This window comes from Schistocerca piceifrons, chromosome 4 (genome assembly GCF_021461385.2).
Source record: "Schistocerca piceifrons isolate TAMUIC-IGC-003096 chromosome 4, iqSchPice1.1, whole genome shotgun sequence".
NCBI classification, from domain to species: domain Eukaryota; kingdom Metazoa; phylum Arthropoda; class Insecta; order Orthoptera; family Acrididae; genus Schistocerca; species Schistocerca piceifrons.
In genome coordinates this window covers 763,259,536-763,280,708 of record NC_060141.1, presented here as the reverse complement: position 1 = coordinate 763,280,708, position 21,173 = coordinate 763,259,536, and the positions used below count along the sequence as shown (strand labels likewise).

Below are 21,173 nucleotides of genomic sequence, written 5' to 3'. Positions count from 1 at the left end.
AAAGACTACTTTGATGAAACACATCAGAGATATTTTTGGATAAAAAGTTCTCAGTTAAACTGTGTGTCAGATTAGAATTCCATCTCAAGCTTTTGATGGTAGCATTCATCACTGAAACCTTGGGGGTTTATACGAATTCTGACACAGCAAATTAACTCAGAACTTTTTATCCAAAAACACTGTTGTGAAAGATTTAAGAGACATATTTTTGCTTGTGTGTGGAAAATGGTGGTATCAGATAGGTATTCTTTTGGCATCATTATTTTTTTGGTGTGACTTTAGATTTGTTGAGTAGAAGCCATATAGTGTGGCACAAAAGCTCAACTGATAAGCCAGACAATAAAGACCCAAATATGTTGTTTTCCTGGGGGGAATTAAAGCAGCATTGCCTTCCAAAACCTTTGTAAACTGGCACATAACATTTTAAATATTGCTGCTACTAGCACTTAGGTGCAACACATTTTAATTACATGCAACTTATCATTTCAAAGAAAATGAAGACAGTAAGAGCTCAAAACGTCCTACGTATATACTATTATTTTGTAAGGTTATAACCAAAATTATTTACTGTAAAATTGCATAATTTTACTTTATGTAAGTACAGATGGAAATTATATACAGGGTGAATAAAAATTCGCAACTCTGACTTGATGGTGCAATTCGTCACACACTGTCAATACAAAAATGCTTCTCACAAAATTTTGCCCTTCGCGTATTTTGGGCAGTAAATGGGTGTTAAAGATTGGCAATCTGGCAACACTGTAAACACATACGTGGTAACTATCTCCATCAGCAGGTAGAACAATGCTGTGCAGTTGGTGCAATGGATAGCGTTTTGGGTTAACATGTCAGAGGTTGAGAGTTTGATTCTGGGTTGAGGCTTATTTGTTTTTATGCTTACCCATTACAGATATTTTAGAACCATGACCGTAAATTGAATGTAAATACATTACACAAAACTGCAGCCAGTCACTGTTTTTAACAATTATGTTTTATTCCATGAACCGGTTTTTGAACCCGCTAGCAATAACGATGTAACTTCCTGAAACCATCTGAAGATGAACCTGAAAAGGTTTGAAAACCGGTTCATGGAATAAAACATAATTATTCAAAAAAGTGAATGGTTGCAGTTTTGTAAAACTTATTTGTTTTTATTTGGTAAAAGCAATCTGCGTGGTACAGTATGTGGTGTCTTAATTGTCATACAGTGATTACAGTGGGTTGTCTTCAACACATTTGCAGTTACATACTGTGAACAGAGAAATGGGAATACAATCTTTTCACTGGTCAGCTTTTAAAGAAATCTCTTGCATATTGTGGACGCAAATTATTTTGCACCACTGCATCTACTAGATTCCAAATCTAGTTTTCTGTACACCCTCTCCCAATGGCCCGATCAAAATTATTTGCTAGCCCTACTGGTAATGTTAAGGCCCTAAAGAAATGTAATGGACCTGAATGTGGCAATAATAATAGTTTGAATTAATCAGTGGGACTATTGGCAGAGGGTACACACAAAACAAGCTTGGAATCTAGTAGATGCAGTTGTGTGAAACAATTTGCATCCACGACATGTGCAAAAGGTTTCTTTAAAAGCTGACCAATAAAAATTATTGTACTTCCATTTCTGTGTTCATAGTACGTAACTGCAAATGTTTTGTATAAGACCCACTTTGATCACTGTATGGCGATTAAGATGCCACATACCATATCTTGCACACTACTTTTAGCAAATAAAAACAAATGACCCTCCACACAGAATCAAACCTTCGACCTCCCGCATCCTAATTCAAAACACTATCCACTGCACCAACTGCACAGCACTACTATTATATATCCTGACAGAGGTAGTTATTGTACACATGATTAGAGAGTTGCCAGATTGCCCATCTTTAACGTCCATTTACAACCCAAAATATATGCAGGAGAAAATTTTTGTATTGCTAGGATGTGCACTGCAAAGTCCAAGTGTTTGGAATTTTTCTTCACCCTGTATATTAAAACGTTTTGTGGCAGCCATATTTATAACTGTCACATTTTACTTCATCAAGTCTTTTGTATGGAATGTAAAAGTACATGTGATTGCTTATGCTGTAGCAAAATAGACCTTGCAGCCTTAGTTTACCTTATACAAGGGTGGTCGCACAAGTACACGGCCTGACAGAGAGATGGCAGTTGTTGTTGAAAAATATATTTTGATTAGAAAGTATATGATCTATGAAGCATATGTTTCAAGTTTGAAGGTGCCACATTGTTTAGCATTTGTTTGGCAGCCATCAATAGTGAATTTTGTGAGTGAACTTGTGAAAATGGAGACAATTGGTCATCATTATGTGATGCAATACTACCTTTTAAGGCATCAGTGCAACCAATATTAAAGTTGAGCTAGATTCTACTTTAGGAGAGAGTACTCCTTTGTTGAAAACAGTAAAATATTGGGTAGCTGGCTTTAAATGAGGCCACATGAGCTGCCAAGACTGGCATCGCAGTGGTCGACTGGATGAGATAATGATTCCAGAAATGGTGAAGAAAATCTGCAAAGCAGTACTGGATGATCGTTGACAATGTGTGCAAGCTAGCAGACGCAGTAAGCATTTCAAAAAGTGTGGTAGATCACATATTATCTGACAATCTGGCCAAGAGAAAACTGCATGCAAGGTTTGTGCTGCATTTGCTCACACTCGAGCGAAAAAAGTGTCGCGAAGATGTTTCAATTGAGTGTTTAGCAAAGTTTCGTAGCAACAAAGCTGATTTTTTTCACCATTTCATAACCATGGATGAAACATGGATCCACTACTTCACTCTCAAGACAAAAGAACAACTAAAACAATGGACACAAATTGGAGGACCGACTACAAAGAAGGCGAAGACCATTTCATCTGGAGGCAAGGTCACAGCATCGTTTTTTTGGGATGCGCGTGGGATAATTTTCACTGACTAATTTGAAAAAGGAAAAACTATCAATGGTGATTATTATGCAAACATATTGCAATGTTGGACGGACAAATCAAGCAAAAACGGGCACATTTGGCCAAGAAGAAAGTGTTGTTTATTCAGGACAATGCACCAGCTCACAAGTCTGTTATTGCAATGGCAAAAATTACTTAAAGTTTGAATTGCTACCTCATGCACCCTATTCACTAGATTTAGCCCCCTCGGATTATATTCTGTTTCCAAACTTGAAAAAATGACTTGGTGGTCGAAGATTTTCAACAAATGAAGACGTGATGTTGGCAGTTAATAACTATTTTGAGGAGTTATTCAGTTCTCATTATAAAAAGGGTATAAAACTCATTGAACATCGCTGGGAAAAGTATATAGAGCTGAAAAGAGATTATGTTGAAAAATAAATACATTTTTTCCAAAATTTTTGTGTTTTCTTTGTTGGGTCGGGTACTTATGGGATCACCCTCATACACTTGGAGAGGTCACACGATATTTTACGACCCTTCAAAATGTGGATGAAATGAGCACTGCACCAGCTCACAAGTCTGTTATTGCAATGGCAAAAATTACTTAAAGTTTGAATTGCTACCTCATGCACCCTATTCACTAGATTTAGCCCCCTCGGATTATATTCTGTTTCCAAACTTGAAAAAATGACTTGGTGGTCGAAGATTTTCAACAAATGAAGACGTGATGTTGGCAGTTAATAACTATTTTGAGGAGTTATTCAGTTCTCATTATAAAAAGGGTATAAAACTCATTGAACATCGCTGGGAAAAGTATATAGAGCTGAAAAGAGATTATGTTGAAAAATAAATACATTTTTTCCAAAATTTTTGTGTTTTCTTTGTTGGGTCGGGTACTTATGGGATCACCCTCATACACTTGGAGAGGTCACACGATATTTTACGACCCTTCAAAATGTGGATGAAATGAGCACTGCACCAGCTCACAAGTCTGTTATTGCAATGGCAAAAATTACTTAAAGTTTGAATTGCTACCTCATGCACCCTATTCACTAGATTTAGCCCCCTCGGATTATATTCTGTTTCCAAACTTGAAAAAATGACTTGGTGGTCGAAGATTTTCAACAAATGAAGACGTGATGTTGGCAGTTAATAACTATTTTGAGGAGTTATTCAGTTCTCATTATAAAAAGGGTATAAAACTCATTGAACATCGCTGGGAAAAGTATATAGAGCTGAAAAGAGATTATGTTGAAAAATAAATACATTTTTCCAAAATTTTTGTGTTTTCTTTGTTGGGTCGGGTACTTATGGGATCACCCTCATACACTTGGAGAGGTCACACGATATTTTACGACCCTTCAAAATGTGGATGAAATGAGCACTGCAGACTACGCACATGGAAGGAGCATTACGGCATTAGCCTGACAGCAAATTGCAAGCTATGGGCCACATGGCATGGATGGACCTTGTGGTCTAAATGGACCAGCCCAGGAGCAGAAAACTATAGATGATACAGCCACAGGTGGCCAGGCTGTATGGAAGGACTTCTTGGTAGAGAATAGGTGGGAGCTGTCGAAGTGGGGGTGGTTGTTGTTGTGGTTGTGGTTGTTGTTGTTGTGGTTGTTGTTGTTGTTGTTGTGGTCTTCAGCCCTGAGACTGGTTTGATGCAGCTCTCCATGCTAATCTATCCTGTGCAAGCTTCTTCACCTCTCAGTACCTACTGCAGCCTACATCCTTCTGAATCTGCTTAGTGTATTCATCTCTTAATCCCCCTCTACGATTTTTACCCTCCACGATGCCCTCCAGTACTAAATTGGTGATTCCTTGATGCCTCAGAACATGTCCTACCAACCGATCCCTTCTTCTAGTCAAGTTGTGCCACAAACTCCTTGTCTCCCCAATTCTATTCAATACCTCCTCATTAGTTATGTGATCTGCCCATCTAATCTTCAGCATTCTCCTGTAGCACCACATTTTGAAGGCTTCTATTCTCTTCTTGTCCACACTATTTATCGTCCATGTTTCACTTCCATACATGGCTACACTCCATACAAATACTTTCACAAACGACTTCACAGACTGACAGAATTACAATGTCATCGGCGAACCTCAAAGTTTTTATTTCTTCTCCATGGATTTTAATACATATTCCAAACTTTTCTTTTGTTTCCTTTACTGCTTGCTCAATATACAGACTGAATAGCATCAGGGAGAGGCTACAGCCCTGTCTCACTCCCTTCTCAACAACTGCTTCCCTTTCATGTCCCTCCACTCTTATAACTGCCATCTGCTTTCTGTACAAATTGTAAATAGCCTTTTGCTCCCTGTATTTTACCTCTGCCACCTTCAGAATTTGAAAGAGAGTATTCCAGTCAACATTGTCAAAAGCTTTCTCTAAGTCTACAAATGCTAGAAACATAGGTTTGCCTTTCCTTAATCTTTCTTCTAAGATAAGTCGTATAGGGTCAGTATTGCCTCACGTGTTCCAACATTTCTACGGAATCCTAACTGCTCTTCCCTGAGGTCGGCTTCTACCAGTTTTTCCATTCGTCTGTAAAGAATTCGCGTTAGTATTTTGCAACTGTGACTTATTAAACTGATAGTTCGGTAATTTTCACATCTGTCAACACCTGCTTTCTTTGGGATTGGAATTATTATATTCTTCTTGAAGTCTGAGGGTATTTCGCCTGTTTCATACATCTTGCTCACCAGATGGTAGAGTTTTGTCAGGACTGGCTCTCCCAAGGCTGTCAGTAGTTCTAATCGAATGTTGTCTACTCCTGGGGCCCTGTTTCGACTTAGGTCTTTCAGTGCTCTGTCAAACTCTACACGCATTATCATATCTCCCACTTCATCTTCATCTACCTCGTCTTCCATTTCCATAATATTGTCCTCAAGAACATCGCCCCTGTATAGACCCTCTATATACTCGTTCCACCTTTCTGCTGTCCTTTCTTTGCTTTGAACTGGGTTTCCATCTGAGCTCTTGATATTCATGCAAGTGGTTCTCTTTTTTCCAAAGGTCTCTTTAATTTTCCTGTAGGCAGTATCTATCTTACCCCTCGTGAGATAAGCCTCTACATCCTTACATTTGTCCTCTAGCCATCCATGCTTAGCCATTTTGCACTTCCTGTCAATCTCATTTTTGAGAAGTTTGTATTCCTTTTTGCCTGCTTCACTTACTGCATTTTTGTATTTTCTCCTTTCATCAATTAAATTCAGTATTTATTCTGTTACCCAAGGATTTCTACTACCCCTTGTCTTTTTACCTACTTGATCCTCTGCTGCCTTCACTATTTCATTCCTCAAAGCTACCCATTCTTCTTCTACTGTATTTATTTCCCCCATTCCTGTCAATTGTTCCCTTATTCTCTCCCTGAAACTCTGCACAACTTCTGGTTCTTTTAGTTTATCCAGGTCCCATCTCCTTAAATTCCCACCTTTTTGCAGTTTCTTCAGTTTTAATCTACAGTTCATAACCAACAGATTGTGGTCAGAGTCCACAGCTGCCCCTGGAAATGTCTTACAGTTTAAAATCTGGTTCCTAAATCTCTGTCTTACCATTATATATTCTACCTGAAACCTTCTAGTATCTCCAGGGTTCTTCCATGTATACAACCTTCTTTCATGATTCTTGAACCAAGTGTTAGCTATGGTTAAATTATGCTCTGTGCAAAATTCTACCAGTCGGCTTCCTCTTTCATTTCTTAGCCTCAATCCATATTCACCTACTATGCTTCCTTCTCTCCCTTTTCCTACACTCGAATTCCAGTCACCCATGACTTAAATTTTCGTCTCCCTTCACTACCTGAATAATTTCTTTTATCTCATCATACATTTCATCAATTTCTTCATCATCTGCAGAGCTAGTTGGCATATAAATTTGTACTACTGTAGTAGGCGTGGGTTTTGTGTCTATCTTGGTCACAATAATGCATTCACTATGCTGTTTGTAGTAGCTTACCCGCACTATTTTTTTTTTTTTTTTTTTTTTTATTATTAAACGTACTCCTGCATTCCCCTATTTGATTTTGTATTTATAACCCTGTATTCACCTGACCAAAAGTCTTGTTCCTCCTGCCACCGAACTTCACTAATTCCCACTATATCTAACTTTGACCTATCCATTTCCCTTTTTAAATTTTCTAACCTACCTGCCCGATTAAGGGATCTGAAATTCCATGCTCCAATCCGTAGAACGCCAGTTTTCTTTCTCCTGATAACAATGTCCTCTTGAGTAGTCCCCGCCCGGAGATCCGAATGAGGGACTATTTTACTTCCGGAATATTTTACCCAAGGTGACCCCATCATCATTTAATCATACAGTAAAGCTGCATGCCCTCGGGAAAAATTATGGCTGTAGTTTCCCCTTGCTTTCAGTCGTTTGCAGTACCACAACAGCAAGGCCGTCTTGGTTAGTGTTACAGGGCCAGATCAGTCAATCATCCAGACTGTTGCCCCTGCAACTACAGAAAAGGCTGCTGCCCCTTTTCAGGAACCACACGTTTGTCTGGCCTCTCAACAGATACCCCTTTGTTGTAGTTGCACCTACGGTACGGCTATCTGTATTGTTGAGGCACACAAGCCTCCCCACCAACGGCAAGGCCCATGGTTTATGGGAGGGGAGGGGGGGGGGGGGAGTGGAGGTATTGCTGGTAAATTGTAGGTTTGATATGGGTGGAGGTACTGATGTAGCCATCTTTGAGATGGAGGTCAACATTGAAGAAGGTGGCTTGTTGGGGTGAGGAAGACTGGGTGAGGCAAATGGGGAAGAAGGTGTTGAGATTCTGAAGGAATATAGATAGGGTGTCCTGACCCAGGATCCAAATCATGAATATATCATCAGTGAATCTGAGCCGCATGAGGGGTTTGAGATTCTGTGTGGTAAGGAAGGATTTCTCTAGATGGCCCATGAGTAGGTTGGCTAGGATGGTGTTGTTCATGTGCCTATTGCCATACAACAGAATTGTTTGCAGGTGATGCCTTCAAATGAGAAGTATTTGTGGGTGAGAATATATTTGGTCACGGTGAACAATAAGGAGATTGTAGGTTTCATATCAGTCAGGCATTGGGGAAGATTGAGTTCAATAGCGGAAAGGCCATGGGCATTAGGGGTCTTAATGTGAAGGGAGGTGGCATCAATAGCGATGAGCAGGGCACCGTGTGGTAAAGAAACAGAAATTGTGGAGCGGCCATTTAGGAAATCAGTGGTATCTTTTTTTATAGGAGTGCAGGTTGTAATAGGCTGAAGATGTTTGTGTACAAAAGCAGAAATTCTCAGTGGGTCACAGTAACCGGCCACAATCGGGCATCGTGCATGATAGTGTTTATGGACTTTCAGGAGCGTGTAGAAGATACGAGTGAGGAGAGAGAGAGAATCTGGAAGTGAGTTCTGGGATGGGCCTGGCAATTCTGTTGTATTTCTGGAATTGGGTCACTGTGGCAGGGTTTGTAGGTGGATGAATCTGACACCTGGTGGACTCTTTCAGCCATGTAATCCTTGCAGTTCAAAACCACTGTGGTGGAGCCTTTAATAGCAGATAGGATTATAAAGTCAGGATCAGTTTTTAAGTGGTGGGCCGTGGTTCTGTTTGCAAACATAAGGTTACCTTGCATGTTGAGTGATATGGGGAATGATAGTGAAGCAAGGTTTAAGGCTAAAAAATCTCTGGAACATTAACATGGGTGATGTGGGGGCAGTGGGGTTGGAACATGGTTGGATGGAGGAGTGAACTGAGTCAGGCAGGGTTTAACAGTAATCTCTACCTGTTCAGATTCTGCCAGTCCTTAATCCTCACCAACATTTTCCTGCAAAACCATATAAAACTGACCCAAATCTCTTTGCAATACCTCCTCTCCATCCATAAAATTCTCCTGCTGTGCAATCCCAAATTCCTCTACCCTATCTCACACACTAACTCTCACCTTCCAGGAACTAGAGCAGCATGCATAACCCCACCTCAAAACTCTCTCCGACCTTTTAACCTCCTACTCCAGCTTTGGAATACTACTATCCACCATTTCTACAACACACTCCAAGCCTTCCTCACATCCTCTCATAGCGGTAAACCCTGCCCCACAGACCTGCTACACTTACCTCATCTTCAAAAACACTCTCCCACCACCATACAGAACCCAGAACCTAAACAGACCCAAAATACAGTCGTGGACCTTTCTTTCCCCCAAAAGCCTTAGTTCCACAGATGTTCAGTCCTTTCCAAAGGCCTTACCTTTTGCCCCACTCCAAATTTCAGACTTGCTGGATTTGCTAAAGACCTTCTCACCTTCTCCTGATCCCTACAGTGGAAAAACATTTTCGCCACCAACCCTACCAATCAGACTCAACCACAGACCAACATTGAACCCTGCCTGACTCAGTTCACTCCTCCATCAACCCGTGACCCATCCCCACTGCTCCCAAATCACCCCCTGTTACATTTTCACAGTTTCTTAACCACGAACTTTGCCTCATCATTCCTCACCAAATTGCTCAACATGCAAGGTAACCTCACATATGTAGAAGGAACTGTGATCTACCACATAAAAACTGATCCTGACCTCATAATCCTACGTGCTAACGAACGCTCCGCTGCTGTGGTTTTGAACCACAAGGATTACTGGGTTGAAGGAGTCCACCGGTCGTCAGATTCATCCACCTACAAACCCTGCCACAGTGACCTAATTCCAGAAATCTAGCAGGACTGCCAATCCTTCTTCAAATCTTTACGCCTATCCCAGAACCTATTTATAGAGTCCATCTCTCTCTTCACCCCTACCATTCTCTGCACTCTTATCTTCTACACGCTCCTGAAAGTCCATAAGTCCAACCACCCACAATGCCCCACTGGAGCCGGTTACTGTGACAACACACTGAGAGAATTTCTGCTCTCGTAGGCCAACACCTTCAGCCTATTACTCACAACCTACCCTTCTATCTACATGATATCAATGATTTACTAAACTGCCTCTCCACAGTTTCTGTAACTTTACCACACGGTGCCCTGCTCATCGCTATTGATGCCACCTCCCTTCACATTAAAATCCTTAAAGCCCACTGCCTTCCTCCTATTGAACACTATCTTCCCCAATGCCTGACAGATACCAGGCCTACAACTTCCTTATTGCTCACCATGACCAAGTATATCCTCATCCACAATTACTTCTACTTTGAAGGCATCACCTACACACAAATCTGGGATATGGCTGTGGGCACCTGCATGGCACCATCCTCTGTCAGCCTATTCATGGGCCATCTAGAAGAATCCTTCCTAACCACCCAGAATCCCAAACCCCTCAAATGGTTCAGACTCACTGATACATCTTCATGATTTGGATTGAGGGTGAGGACATATTACTACAGAACGTCAACACCTTCTCCCCCATTCGCTTCACTCAGTCTTCCTCAACCCAACAAGCCACCTTCCTCAATGTTGACCACCTCAAAGATGGTTACATCAGTACCTCCTTCCATATCAAACCTACCAATCACCAGCAATAACTCCACTTTGACAGTGTCCACCCATTCCATACCCAAGAAGTCCCTTCCATACAGCCTAGCCACACATGGCCGTCGCACCTACAGCGACGAGCAGCCCCTCTCGAAATATACCAAGGGTGTCACAGAGGCATTCACAGACCATAATTACTCTCGCATGCCTTATCTCTCCAGTCACTCACCACTTCCCAAAGTCCCACTGTCAAGCCACAGAGGAACATTCTGCTTGTGACTCAACACCACCCCGATTTGAGAAACTGAATCTCGTTGTCTACCATGGTTTTGACTAGCTCTCATCGTGCCCTGAAATGAGGAATGCCCTATCCACCACCCTTCACATCCCTCCCGCAGGGGAATTCTGATGCTCACTGAACCTCCACAATATCCTTGTCCATCCCTGCTCAAATACTGCTCTCAATCCCTTGCCTTATGGCTCTTAATCCTGTAATAGAACTATGTGAAAGACCTGTCCCACACATCCTCCCACTACCACCTGCTCATGTCCTCTCTCAAGCATCACCTATCCCATCGAAGGCAGGACTACCTTTGAAACCAGTCATGTGATCTACAGGCTAAGATGCAGCACTATGCTGTATTCTTCATGGGCATGACAACCAACAAGCTATCTGTCTGCATGAGTAGCCACCAAAAATCTGTGGCTATGAAACAGTTAGAATTCTCAGTTGCTGAACATGCTACCCAACACAAGGTTCTTCATTTCAATGACTGCTCCGCAGCCTGTGCCATTTGGATCCATCCTACCAACACCAGCATTTGTATCTCTCAAAATATAACAAGGGTCTCACTGAGGCCTTCACAGGCTGTAATTACCCTCCAACACTGTACAGACACAGATCTCCCATGCCTTATCTCTCCAGTCACCCACCACTTCCTCGAAGTCCCACTGTCCAGCCACGGAGGAGCATTAACCTTGCGACTTGAGCAAATGAATCTCATTCTCCACCATGGTTTCAACTACCTCTCATTGTGCCCTGAAATGAGAAACGTCTTACCCACTATCTTTCCCAAGCTTCCCACAGTGGTGTTCTATAACCCATCAAACCTACACAATATGCTGGTCCATCCCTACTCAAATCCTGCTTCCAACCCCTTGACTTATGGCTCATACCTCTGCAATAGACCTAGATGCAAGACCTGTCCCACACATCCTCCCACCACCACCACCACCACAATAGGTATGGGAAGGGGAGGCTGGCAAAGCTTATAGGTGACAGTGTAGTGGGCGGTGGTGGGATCACTCGTGGAAAAATTCCTGTAGTAGTTAGTATTAAGAGCTGCATGTTTTTTAGATTGAAGTTAGCTGATAGGTATACCTGATTAAAGGAAGTCCCTCTAACTAATTGATCACCTTCAGGAGGAGGTCAGGTGTCCAAGTAGAGAAGGAATTAGCACATTTCATCAAAATATAAGAGGTATTAGATAAAGTTAGTGAACTGCTTATAGATGTTGACTCTGACATTATTGGTATATCGGAGCACCACTTAAATATGTGACAATTCAGAGGCTTCCTTTACCAAAATATAGATTAGCAGGCTGTTATTGAAGGAGTTCCCTTCAGAGTGGGAGAGTGGCCATGCGCGTAAAAAAACAGTTTTCCGTTTGAGTCAATAGACGTATCATGGCACTACACTGAACAAATATTTGAATGTTGTGCAGTGGCAGCTGAATATGGTGAAACTAAGCTTCTAATTGCTGTTGTCTATAGGTCCCCTAACTCTGACTTCAGAGCATTTCTGCTCAACCTAGAGAGGGTTCTTGATTCACTTTGTAGGAAGTACCAGAAATTAGTTATATGTGGTGACTTCAATATTAATTTTGTATATGATGGTGCAAGAAAAAGAATGTTGGTAGATCTCATAAATTCATATGATCTGATGCAGACTGTGTTTTTCCGACTAGGGTGCAAGGGAACAGTAGCACAGCCATAGACAATATTTTTATTCATTCTTCATTAGTAGATGGGCACTCTGTCAGACAAAGGGTGAATGGCCTTTCAGACCGTGATGCACAAATTTTAACACTAAAAGGCTTTTGTGCTCAAACAAATGTTTTATATAATTACAAACTATGCAGAAAGGCTTATCCATCGGCAATAGAGAGTTTTTAAACCTCATCAAGCAACAAGAGTGGCAGGATGTTTATAGTGCCGGCAACATAGATGGCAAATGTAATGCTTCCTTTACACATTTCTCATGATCTATGAGAGCTGCTTTCCATCAGAACATTCTAAATGGGGTACTGGTAGTAAAAAGCAACCTGGGTGGCTGACTAGTGGGATAAGAACAAAGTGGGAATTATATCAAAATGTTAGAAGTAGTCACAATCGAGCTACGGTAGCCCATTACAAACTGTATTGTAAGGTGCTTAAAAATGTTATTAGGAATGGAAAGAATATGTGGTATGCAAATAGAATAGCAAATTCACAGGATAAAATTACAACCAAATGGTCAATTGTGAAGAAAGTGTCTGGCCAGCAGCACAAGGTCGATGATATAAAGTCGGTGTGTAGCAAAAATATTTCTGTTACTGATAAATCAGATACATTTACAGTATTTAACAATAATTTTCTGAGCACTGCTGGTAAATTAAACAAAAACTTTGTTTCTACAGGGAACTATATAACTCCCTCAGAAAATGCCTTTCCGAGACTGACGTCTGAAATACTCCTCTGTGATACTGATATGGGTGAGACTGAGTAAATAATTAAATCGCTGAAGACTAAGGACTCTTATGGATATGATGGAGTGCCTAGCAGAATATTTAAGTACTGTGCTGCACATGTTAGCCCTATATTTAGCCATATTTGTAATTTTTCCTTTAAGAATGATCAGTTTCCTGAATGATTAAAGTATTCAGTAGTAAAGCCGCTTTATAAAAAGGGAAAAAGGGATAATGGAGACAATTTTAGATCTATTTTTATGCCATCGGTGTTTGCTAAAGTTATTGAAAAGGCTGTGCATATAAGAATAATTGATCATTTTACATTGGATAATTTGTTATCAAATGTACAATTGGGCTTTAGAAGTCATGTAACAACTGAAAATGCCATTTTCTCTTTTCTCTGTGAGGTACTGGATGGATTAAAGAAAATGTTTCAAACGCTAGGCAAATTGTTTGACTTAACTAAGGTGTTTGTGTCGATCACAAAACATTCCTCCAGAAGTTAGACCATTATGGAATACAGAGAGTAGCTCACAATTGGTTCGCCTCTTACTTTAAGGACAGACAGCAAAAGGTCATTATTCACAGTATTGAGAATGGCTGTGATGTGGGGTCCTTATTTATACACATGATATGCCCTCTAGTATTACGGGTAATTCTAAAATATTTCTGTTTGCTGATGGCACTAGCTTGGTTGTGAAGGATGTTGTAGGCAACATTGATTCTGTTTCAAATAGTGCATTTTAGGACTTAACTTCATGGCTTGTAGAAAATTAATGCTAAATCACAGTAAGATTCAGTTTTTTATTGTTCCCAACACACAATTTAACAAAATCCAATGTTTTAATTTCACAGAATGGGCATATGATTAGTGAAACTGAACAGTTCAAATTTCTACGTGTTCAGATAGATAGTAAACTGTCGTGGAAAGCCCGCATTCAGGATCTTCTTCAAAGACTTAATGCCGCCATTTTTACTATTCGAACTGTATCTGAAGTAAGTGATCATTCAATAAGAAAATTAGTCTACTTTGCTTATTTTCATTTCCTTATGTCATATCATATTATATTTTGGGGTAACTCTTCCAACTCTAAAAGAATATTTTTGGCTCGGAATTGGGCAGTTTGAGCAATAAGTGGTGTATATTCATGAACCTCTTGTCACCCCTGTTCACTAGTCTGGGTATTGTGACATTGCCCTCTCAATGTGTATACACTTTACTGTCATATCTTGTTAACAACATCAGCTTATTTCCAAGAATTAGCACCTTTCACTCAGTTAATATTCGGCAGAAATCGAATCTGCATTTGGATCACACTTCCTTTACTCTTGTGCAGAAAGGTGTGCAGTATACTGCTGCATCCATTTTCGATAAGTTACTACAAGAATTCAAAAATCTTAGCAGTAACCCACCTGCTTTCAAATCTAAACTGGAGAGTTTCCTCATGGGTCACTCCTATTCTGCTGAGGAGTTCCTTGAAGAATTAAGCTGATTCCTGTGTTATGTTGTTGATTGTGTTTACTTAAACTTATAGCTTAACTTTTTTGTGTTCAAAAATATTTTATTTTATCTATTATTACTTTTATGTTGTAATTTCATGTACTGATACATTCCACGACCTTGGAGATTTGCTCCTCAATTTTGTCCTACGGAATTAGAGATGTAAATAAATAAATAAGAAGTAGAGAAGGGGAAAGCCCTATGTAGGTGCATTAGTGGGATGGAAGGTGTGTGTAGTACTAGAGTGGGAGCAGGGAAGGGGATAGGCTGGTGGAGGTCAGGTACTAGCAAAAGGTTGAGGCCAGAGGCATTATGGGAACAAAGGATATGTTGTAGAGAGTGTTCCCCCCTGCACAGTTCAGAAAAACTGGTGCTGATGGGAAGAATTAAGGTGGCACAGTCTGTGAAGTAGTCATTAAAGTGAATTACATTGTGTTGGGCAGTATGTTCAGCAAATGGGTTCATCCTCTGTCTCTTGGCCACAGTTTGGCAGTGGCCATCCGTGCGGAAAAACAGATTATTTGTGGTCATGTCCGGTGGTGACAGCTAAGGTGATGGATCACATGGCTACTTTCAAAGGTGGTCCTGCCTGTGATAGGGGAGGAGGTGTCTGTGACAGGCCTGGAATAGGTGATAGGATGTATGGGACAGAAGATGTGAGGCATGGACTTGGCAGCAAAAACAGGGACAGACAAGGATACTGTGAAGGCTGGGTGGACGGCAGAATCTCATGGTGGGGAGGATAGTGAGTAGGATATTCTGCATTTCAAGGCACAAAGAAAGGTAGTCCCTGCCCTCCACCTGCCTATTTCCTTCCCTTCATCCACTCAGCGCTACACGTGCCTTCCACGCCACCAACACACCTGCATATGTGTCTCCCCTCCCTTCTCTACTTCTGTCCTCTCTCTCTCTCTCTCTCTCTCTCTCTCTCTCTCTCTCTCTCTGTCTGTGTGTGTGTGTGTGTGTGTGTGTGTGTGTGTGTGTGTGTGTGTGTGTGTGATTGGGGGGGGGGGGGGGGGGGGAGGGGATTGTGTGCGACTCTAGTAATTTTATGTTCATTGCCAAACTTAGCTATGTAACAGGTTTAGTGTGCCATAACAGTAAGTGGCCATTGTGAATACAGAGATGCACCATGTGTCATGTTGTTCGTAGTGAATGTTAATATTGTTTATTAAAGTGAGTGAAGGGGCTATACCTGATCTTTCTAGCAACTCGCCATAAATTTTTGTGTTACTTTTGATATGCAGTAATCCATTACATTTTCATTTCTTTTATAAGCTATAAGATGGCTGCTCTGGGAGAGGGAAGTGGGGCAGCCAATGTGCTATGAGATGATCAAAAAGCTTCTGTTCCCAGTATTTTTCACTCAGTGACCAAGTTAAAGTGAGCAATCTGTTTGTGAGCTGTAATGCTAGGCTAAATTCAAATATGTTCCTGATACTCAAGATACAACACAACCACGACACAAAGACAGATAGCTCCTTTCACAAGCCCAGACACAACACCATGAAATTAAAATCAATGCCACCCTGTGCAGGACCAAAAGTCCAAGAAAATATCCAGTAAACATAAATAAATAGTATGTAGCCACAACCATTTAAAGGTTGTGCAGGCCCCTGAAATAATTGCTCAAAACAATTTTCAGAGAAAGGATTTAATGGAATTTTGTACAATGTCTTATGCCTACCACCTTCTTTAAATCTGTATTTTTGCCAACATATCGAGGGTAGACTGAAGTCACCACCAATTATAACTGGATGAGTCAGGTACGATTTGAAAATTCATCACCAGATAAACTACTTCTAACAGCAACTGAATTTAATCTATTCTTCCTAAACTCCATTAAGTTATTGGTGAACATTTCTACTGAACTTATTTAAGCTACAGTCCTTTGTATGAGTGCTTGGAACTCTAGTTCTTTCCCAACACAGCAACAACTATTTACAACTATAATATCATTGTTTATGTCTACCACTGCCTTGTGTTTAACCTGCTCGCTTCGAGACTGTACCTCGGTTTGAACTTTTTCAAGATCCTCAAACCTAAAGGAAACTGCACCTCCCCATCCTATGACCCAAGTCATGGAATCTGCAGCCAACATGATCACAGAACCATCTGAGCCTCTGATTCAAAACCATCTGAGCCTCTGATTCAGACTCTACATTTCACTCTGCACCACAGATTCGCAATTGATCCAGTCAACAATGCTATACATGGTGAGCTCCACCTTCGTCTTGCAACGAAGACCAGCTGTCTTAACCAATTGGGATACCTGCCAAAAACCCATAGAATCTTTTCTGCCCTGAAGCAACATACTATTGGTAACCTGTGATCTTCATGGTGTCCAAAAGAACACATTCCACATCTTGGCTGAATGATGCCGCCCCCCCCCCCCCTTTCCCAAATTCCCTCCCAGTATGCACATAGAGTAAACACTGGATTTCTTCCACTCCTTAGTAGCCATATCCCAACGGGCTCCATCATAAGCCTAATATTGGAGCTCTCAACAAAAAAAAAATAATCCCACCCTCTATGAATTCTTGGGCCCAGCAGCCCAAAGCTTCCTCTGAAACAGGGTAAATGACAGCAGCTGGGGTAGGATCGCTTTCAGCAACAGACAGTTCATGAAATGTGCTTATCAGATTCCTGATGATACCCCTGTCTTTTATGAACTCTCTCTGTCAAGGACAACATAGTGGGTTCTGTTGCTTAAGAAAATCTTCAAGCCATCATATATGTGGGAACCTATTCCATATGCTCGTACCTTCATTAACATTTCTCAGTGGGGCACCATGTCAAATGCTTTTCAGAAATTTAAGAAAATGGAATCTGCCTGTTGCCCTTCAGCCATGGTTCACATCATATCATGTGAGAAAAGGGCAGCTGAGTTTCGCCAAGTGACGTTGAAGATATAATTTTTTGTGTGTAACATGGCAACAGAATCAGAGATTGATTGAACTATCTTATAGTAACAAGTCACTAAATACCTGACATTCTTTGGACATGGAGCAGCAGATTAATTTATTTGAGATCAGTAGAAAGCAACATTATCATTTCCACATGTTTTCATGACCACAATGAAGTCATACCCAGATCGACACTAAGGGACCAAAATATTTACTGAATTTAAAAGAAATCAACACTACACAACTCAAAAGGATTGTTTCAGAAATGATAGGAAAACAACAATGTTCCTCCTGCCTCAATGTTGCAATCAGTCTATCAGCATGATTGTAATTTCTGGAGATAAACTGATACAAAATGATTAACATTTAAGTAATGAGGAGATGGAAATACTTAAGGATAATTTGTCTAAATAAGCACACTTCATATATAACACACTTTTTTTAAAATGCGAACATTTTAGGTTAGGCTTTACCGTGACTGTTATTGACATTAAATGAAACAACAAGTTTACTGTTACCAGTCACTGTTTTATTTATTTCCATGATGTGTTTCAAAGGTTTAAACCTCAATCATTGAGTGGATTTACATTAGTTAGTATGACATTTGTGTGTGTGTGTGTGTGTGTGTGTGTGTGTGTGTGTGTGTGTGTGTGTGTGTGTGTGGTGGTATGATTTTTTGGATGAACTTTTGGCACTGTCTCCAGTGGTCACAAGTTCCTTTCGCTGTCGAAACACATCACATGTATACTGTCACATTTGTAAACAAATATTTTGTTAACAAATGTGACAGTATACATGTAATGTGTTTCGACAGCGAAAGGAACCTGTGACCACTGGAGACAGTGCCACAAGTTCGTCCAAAAAATCGTAACACACACACACACACACACACACACACAACTGATGTAAATCCACCCGATGATGGAGGTTTAAACCTTTGAAACGTGTCGTGGAAATAAATAAAACGGTGACTGGTAACATTAAACTTGTTGTTACACTTTTGGGGCAATACTTGAGATTAATGTCCTCTTGATGGTGCCTGCTCGTAACTCATTACATAAAACTAAATGTTTTCTGATTGAGAAGACAATTAGCACATTTACAGACTATTTTGCACAAATTATAAAATACAGATTGCAGAACGCAGCAAGTCCGCGTCCTCCTTTCATGGAATAGAAACCATAAAAAGTGAAGCGCTCTATTCCTCATTTGTCTTGAAAAAACAGAATTCTTTTTCAATCATTAATCGATATGTGTACAGAGAGATTGATAGCCGCCACACAGGAGTGCAAAGATAAAGAATAATAGATAATGTTGCAGCTAAGAGACGGTTCATTTCTTTTACATTACAATTGTTTGATAACTTCATGCCATCAGGCATTTACTATCGAGCGTACACTAATGTTTGTGAGGCGAAAATTACCAATATTACAAATTCTGCAGCAAACTGATGTTAAGGACAGTGGTCTGTAATTTTGTGGGTAACGAAGTGCAAGCCTTTCATAATGATTTGCTCTGGTTTAAAATACTAGTTTTGTAGATGTATTTTATTACTGTGTGATGTTTACTTACGTGTTGTGTGATGAGGCAATCCAATAGTGTGACAATGGTTTCGTCATGTCTTGGTAGACTTTATCATATCGTTCATCCCAAATTTCATTTTGCTTCGAGAAAAGAAAATCCATAAACTGAAAACAATATCATCACAAATAAGCACTTCATTCACTCATCACAAAGTTTCTCAAACAAAAAATAAAACACACATAAATAAATGAAATGAATCATCATCATCATCATCTTTGGTAACTGCTGACAGTTTCAAAGAAGAAAAAGAAAAGCAGTCAATTCCTTGGCATGTGTTTACCAATAGCTAACAGAAATGTTAGTAAGGAAAACATCAAAAACTAAAAGAGTAAAAAAACCATTTGCAGTTGGTCTAGAATATATTGGGATTGTTAACTATTTATATATTGTACATTGGACCACAATATATTTCTCATATGCTACGTAATGTATAGCATATGACAAAATATAACGTCTCAATGACTTAGTATATTTTGATTAAAAGTGAATACACCAACATCAGTATCTATTGACCCATACCTCAAAGATTGTGAAGTATGGCTCCTGGACATTTCGCTGTGAATCTTGCAAATAATTTCTCATAAATGAAGAAACTTCTCTTTCGTCATCTCCCATTGGGTCTCTCTGCTCTTGGCTAAGAAAACTTTGAAATTCTTGCAATGTTACTGTTTTACCATTTTCAGAGTAATCAGAGAATAACTTACTAAAACTTTCACTATACATCTGGAATAAATAATGGAAATATACTTAATCACTTGTTCTGTGTTGAAGCTGTGGCAAACAAATGTTGATTTTACAGGCCTAAATTGTCTTACATTGTTATCAAACATAAGCTTTTGGTAAAGAGTAGCAAAATCATCAAATCCTAGTTCCATTCGTTTCCTTGTATCGACTTCCTGAAAGACATCCCGAAGTTTATTTGTTGGAATTTTGCAGTTGACACGAGGAAGAAATGCCTTTAGGTCTTTCAGTGTGACACTAAAATACAAAAAGAAAAAGTCATTTTATTAAGCTTCAATAATCACTGGGAACTTTCAGTCACTGCAGTCTGTAAATACTTACGTTTCTCTACCACTTTCCATTTTATAGAATTCTTTACGGAGCCACCTCTCAACCTGGAGTGGGTATGGTGATCTTATTGTATCATTAACCAAGTAGTCAAGGCCTCTTATCCACAAAGTGCACTCCGATTCTGAAAAAGCTACCAAGACATTGAGATGTATTAATAATTAGTGGAACCATTTATTCTGGGTCCCAAACATCATTCAGAGATGTTTCTTGTAAAATGTAAAATTAAGATTAGTTCAAATGGCTCTAAGCACTATGGGACTTAACATCTAAGGTCATCAGTCCCCTAGACTTAGAACTACTTAAACCTAACTAACCTAAGGACATCACACACATCCATGCCCGAGGCAGGATTCAAACCTGTGACCATAGCAGCAACGCGGTTCCGGACTGAAGCACCTAGAACTGCTTGGCCACCATGGCCGGCTGTGTAAAATTAAGAATTACAAACTAAAAACTGTATTACTGAAGCAATATTAATATGTGGAAAACTCAAAAATAAAAACCATCTACCATCTTTTCAATAGCTCATTTACTTTCAATCATTGCAGGAGGAGGAGGAGGAGGAGGAGGAGATTAGTGTTTAACGTCCCGTCGACAACGAGGTCATTAGAGACGGAGCGCAAGCTCGGGTGAGGGAAGGATGGGGAAGGAAATCGGCCGTGCCCTTTCAAAGGAACCATCCCGGCATTTGCCTGAAGCGATTTAGGAAAATCACGGAAAACCTAAATCAGGATGGCCGGAGACGGGATTGAACCGTCGTCCTCCCGAATGCGAGTCCAATGTGCTAACTACTGCGCCACCTCGCTCGGTCTTTCAATCATTGCAGTCTGTAAATACTTACGTTTCTCCATCACTTTCGATTATATAGAATTCTTTATGGAGCCATATCTCAATCTGGAGTGGGTATGTGCATTTTTAAGCACAGCTTCATCATCAGGGCTTCAGTTGGTTACTGAAGGAATGTTACTGCAATTAGAATTCATGAGAAATAGACATCTGAGGGATGCCCAGAGCCTCCC

The 21,173-nt window shown here is 40.2% G+C and overlaps 1 protein-coding gene across 1 annotated transcript in view; it reads right to left on the bottom strand.

The window, feature by feature from the left end:
- The window catches only part of LOC124796433 (1-phosphatidylinositol 4,5-bisphosphate phosphodiesterase gamma-1), a 248,485-nt gene that overhangs the window by 201,088 nt on the left and 26,224 nt on the right, over positions 1-21,173 (bottom strand). The window contains exons 3-6 of the mRNA XM_047260620.1: positions 20,146-20,284; positions 19,899-20,061; positions 19,603-19,806; positions 19,072-19,187 (exon numbers count right to left, since the gene is read on the bottom strand). Coding sequence (XP_047116576.1) covers positions 19,072-19,187; positions 19,603-19,806; positions 19,899-20,061; positions 20,146-20,284 — 622 coding nt within the window. The remainder of the gene's footprint in view (positions 1-19,071; positions 19,188-19,602; positions 19,807-19,898; positions 20,062-20,145; positions 20,285-21,173) is intronic.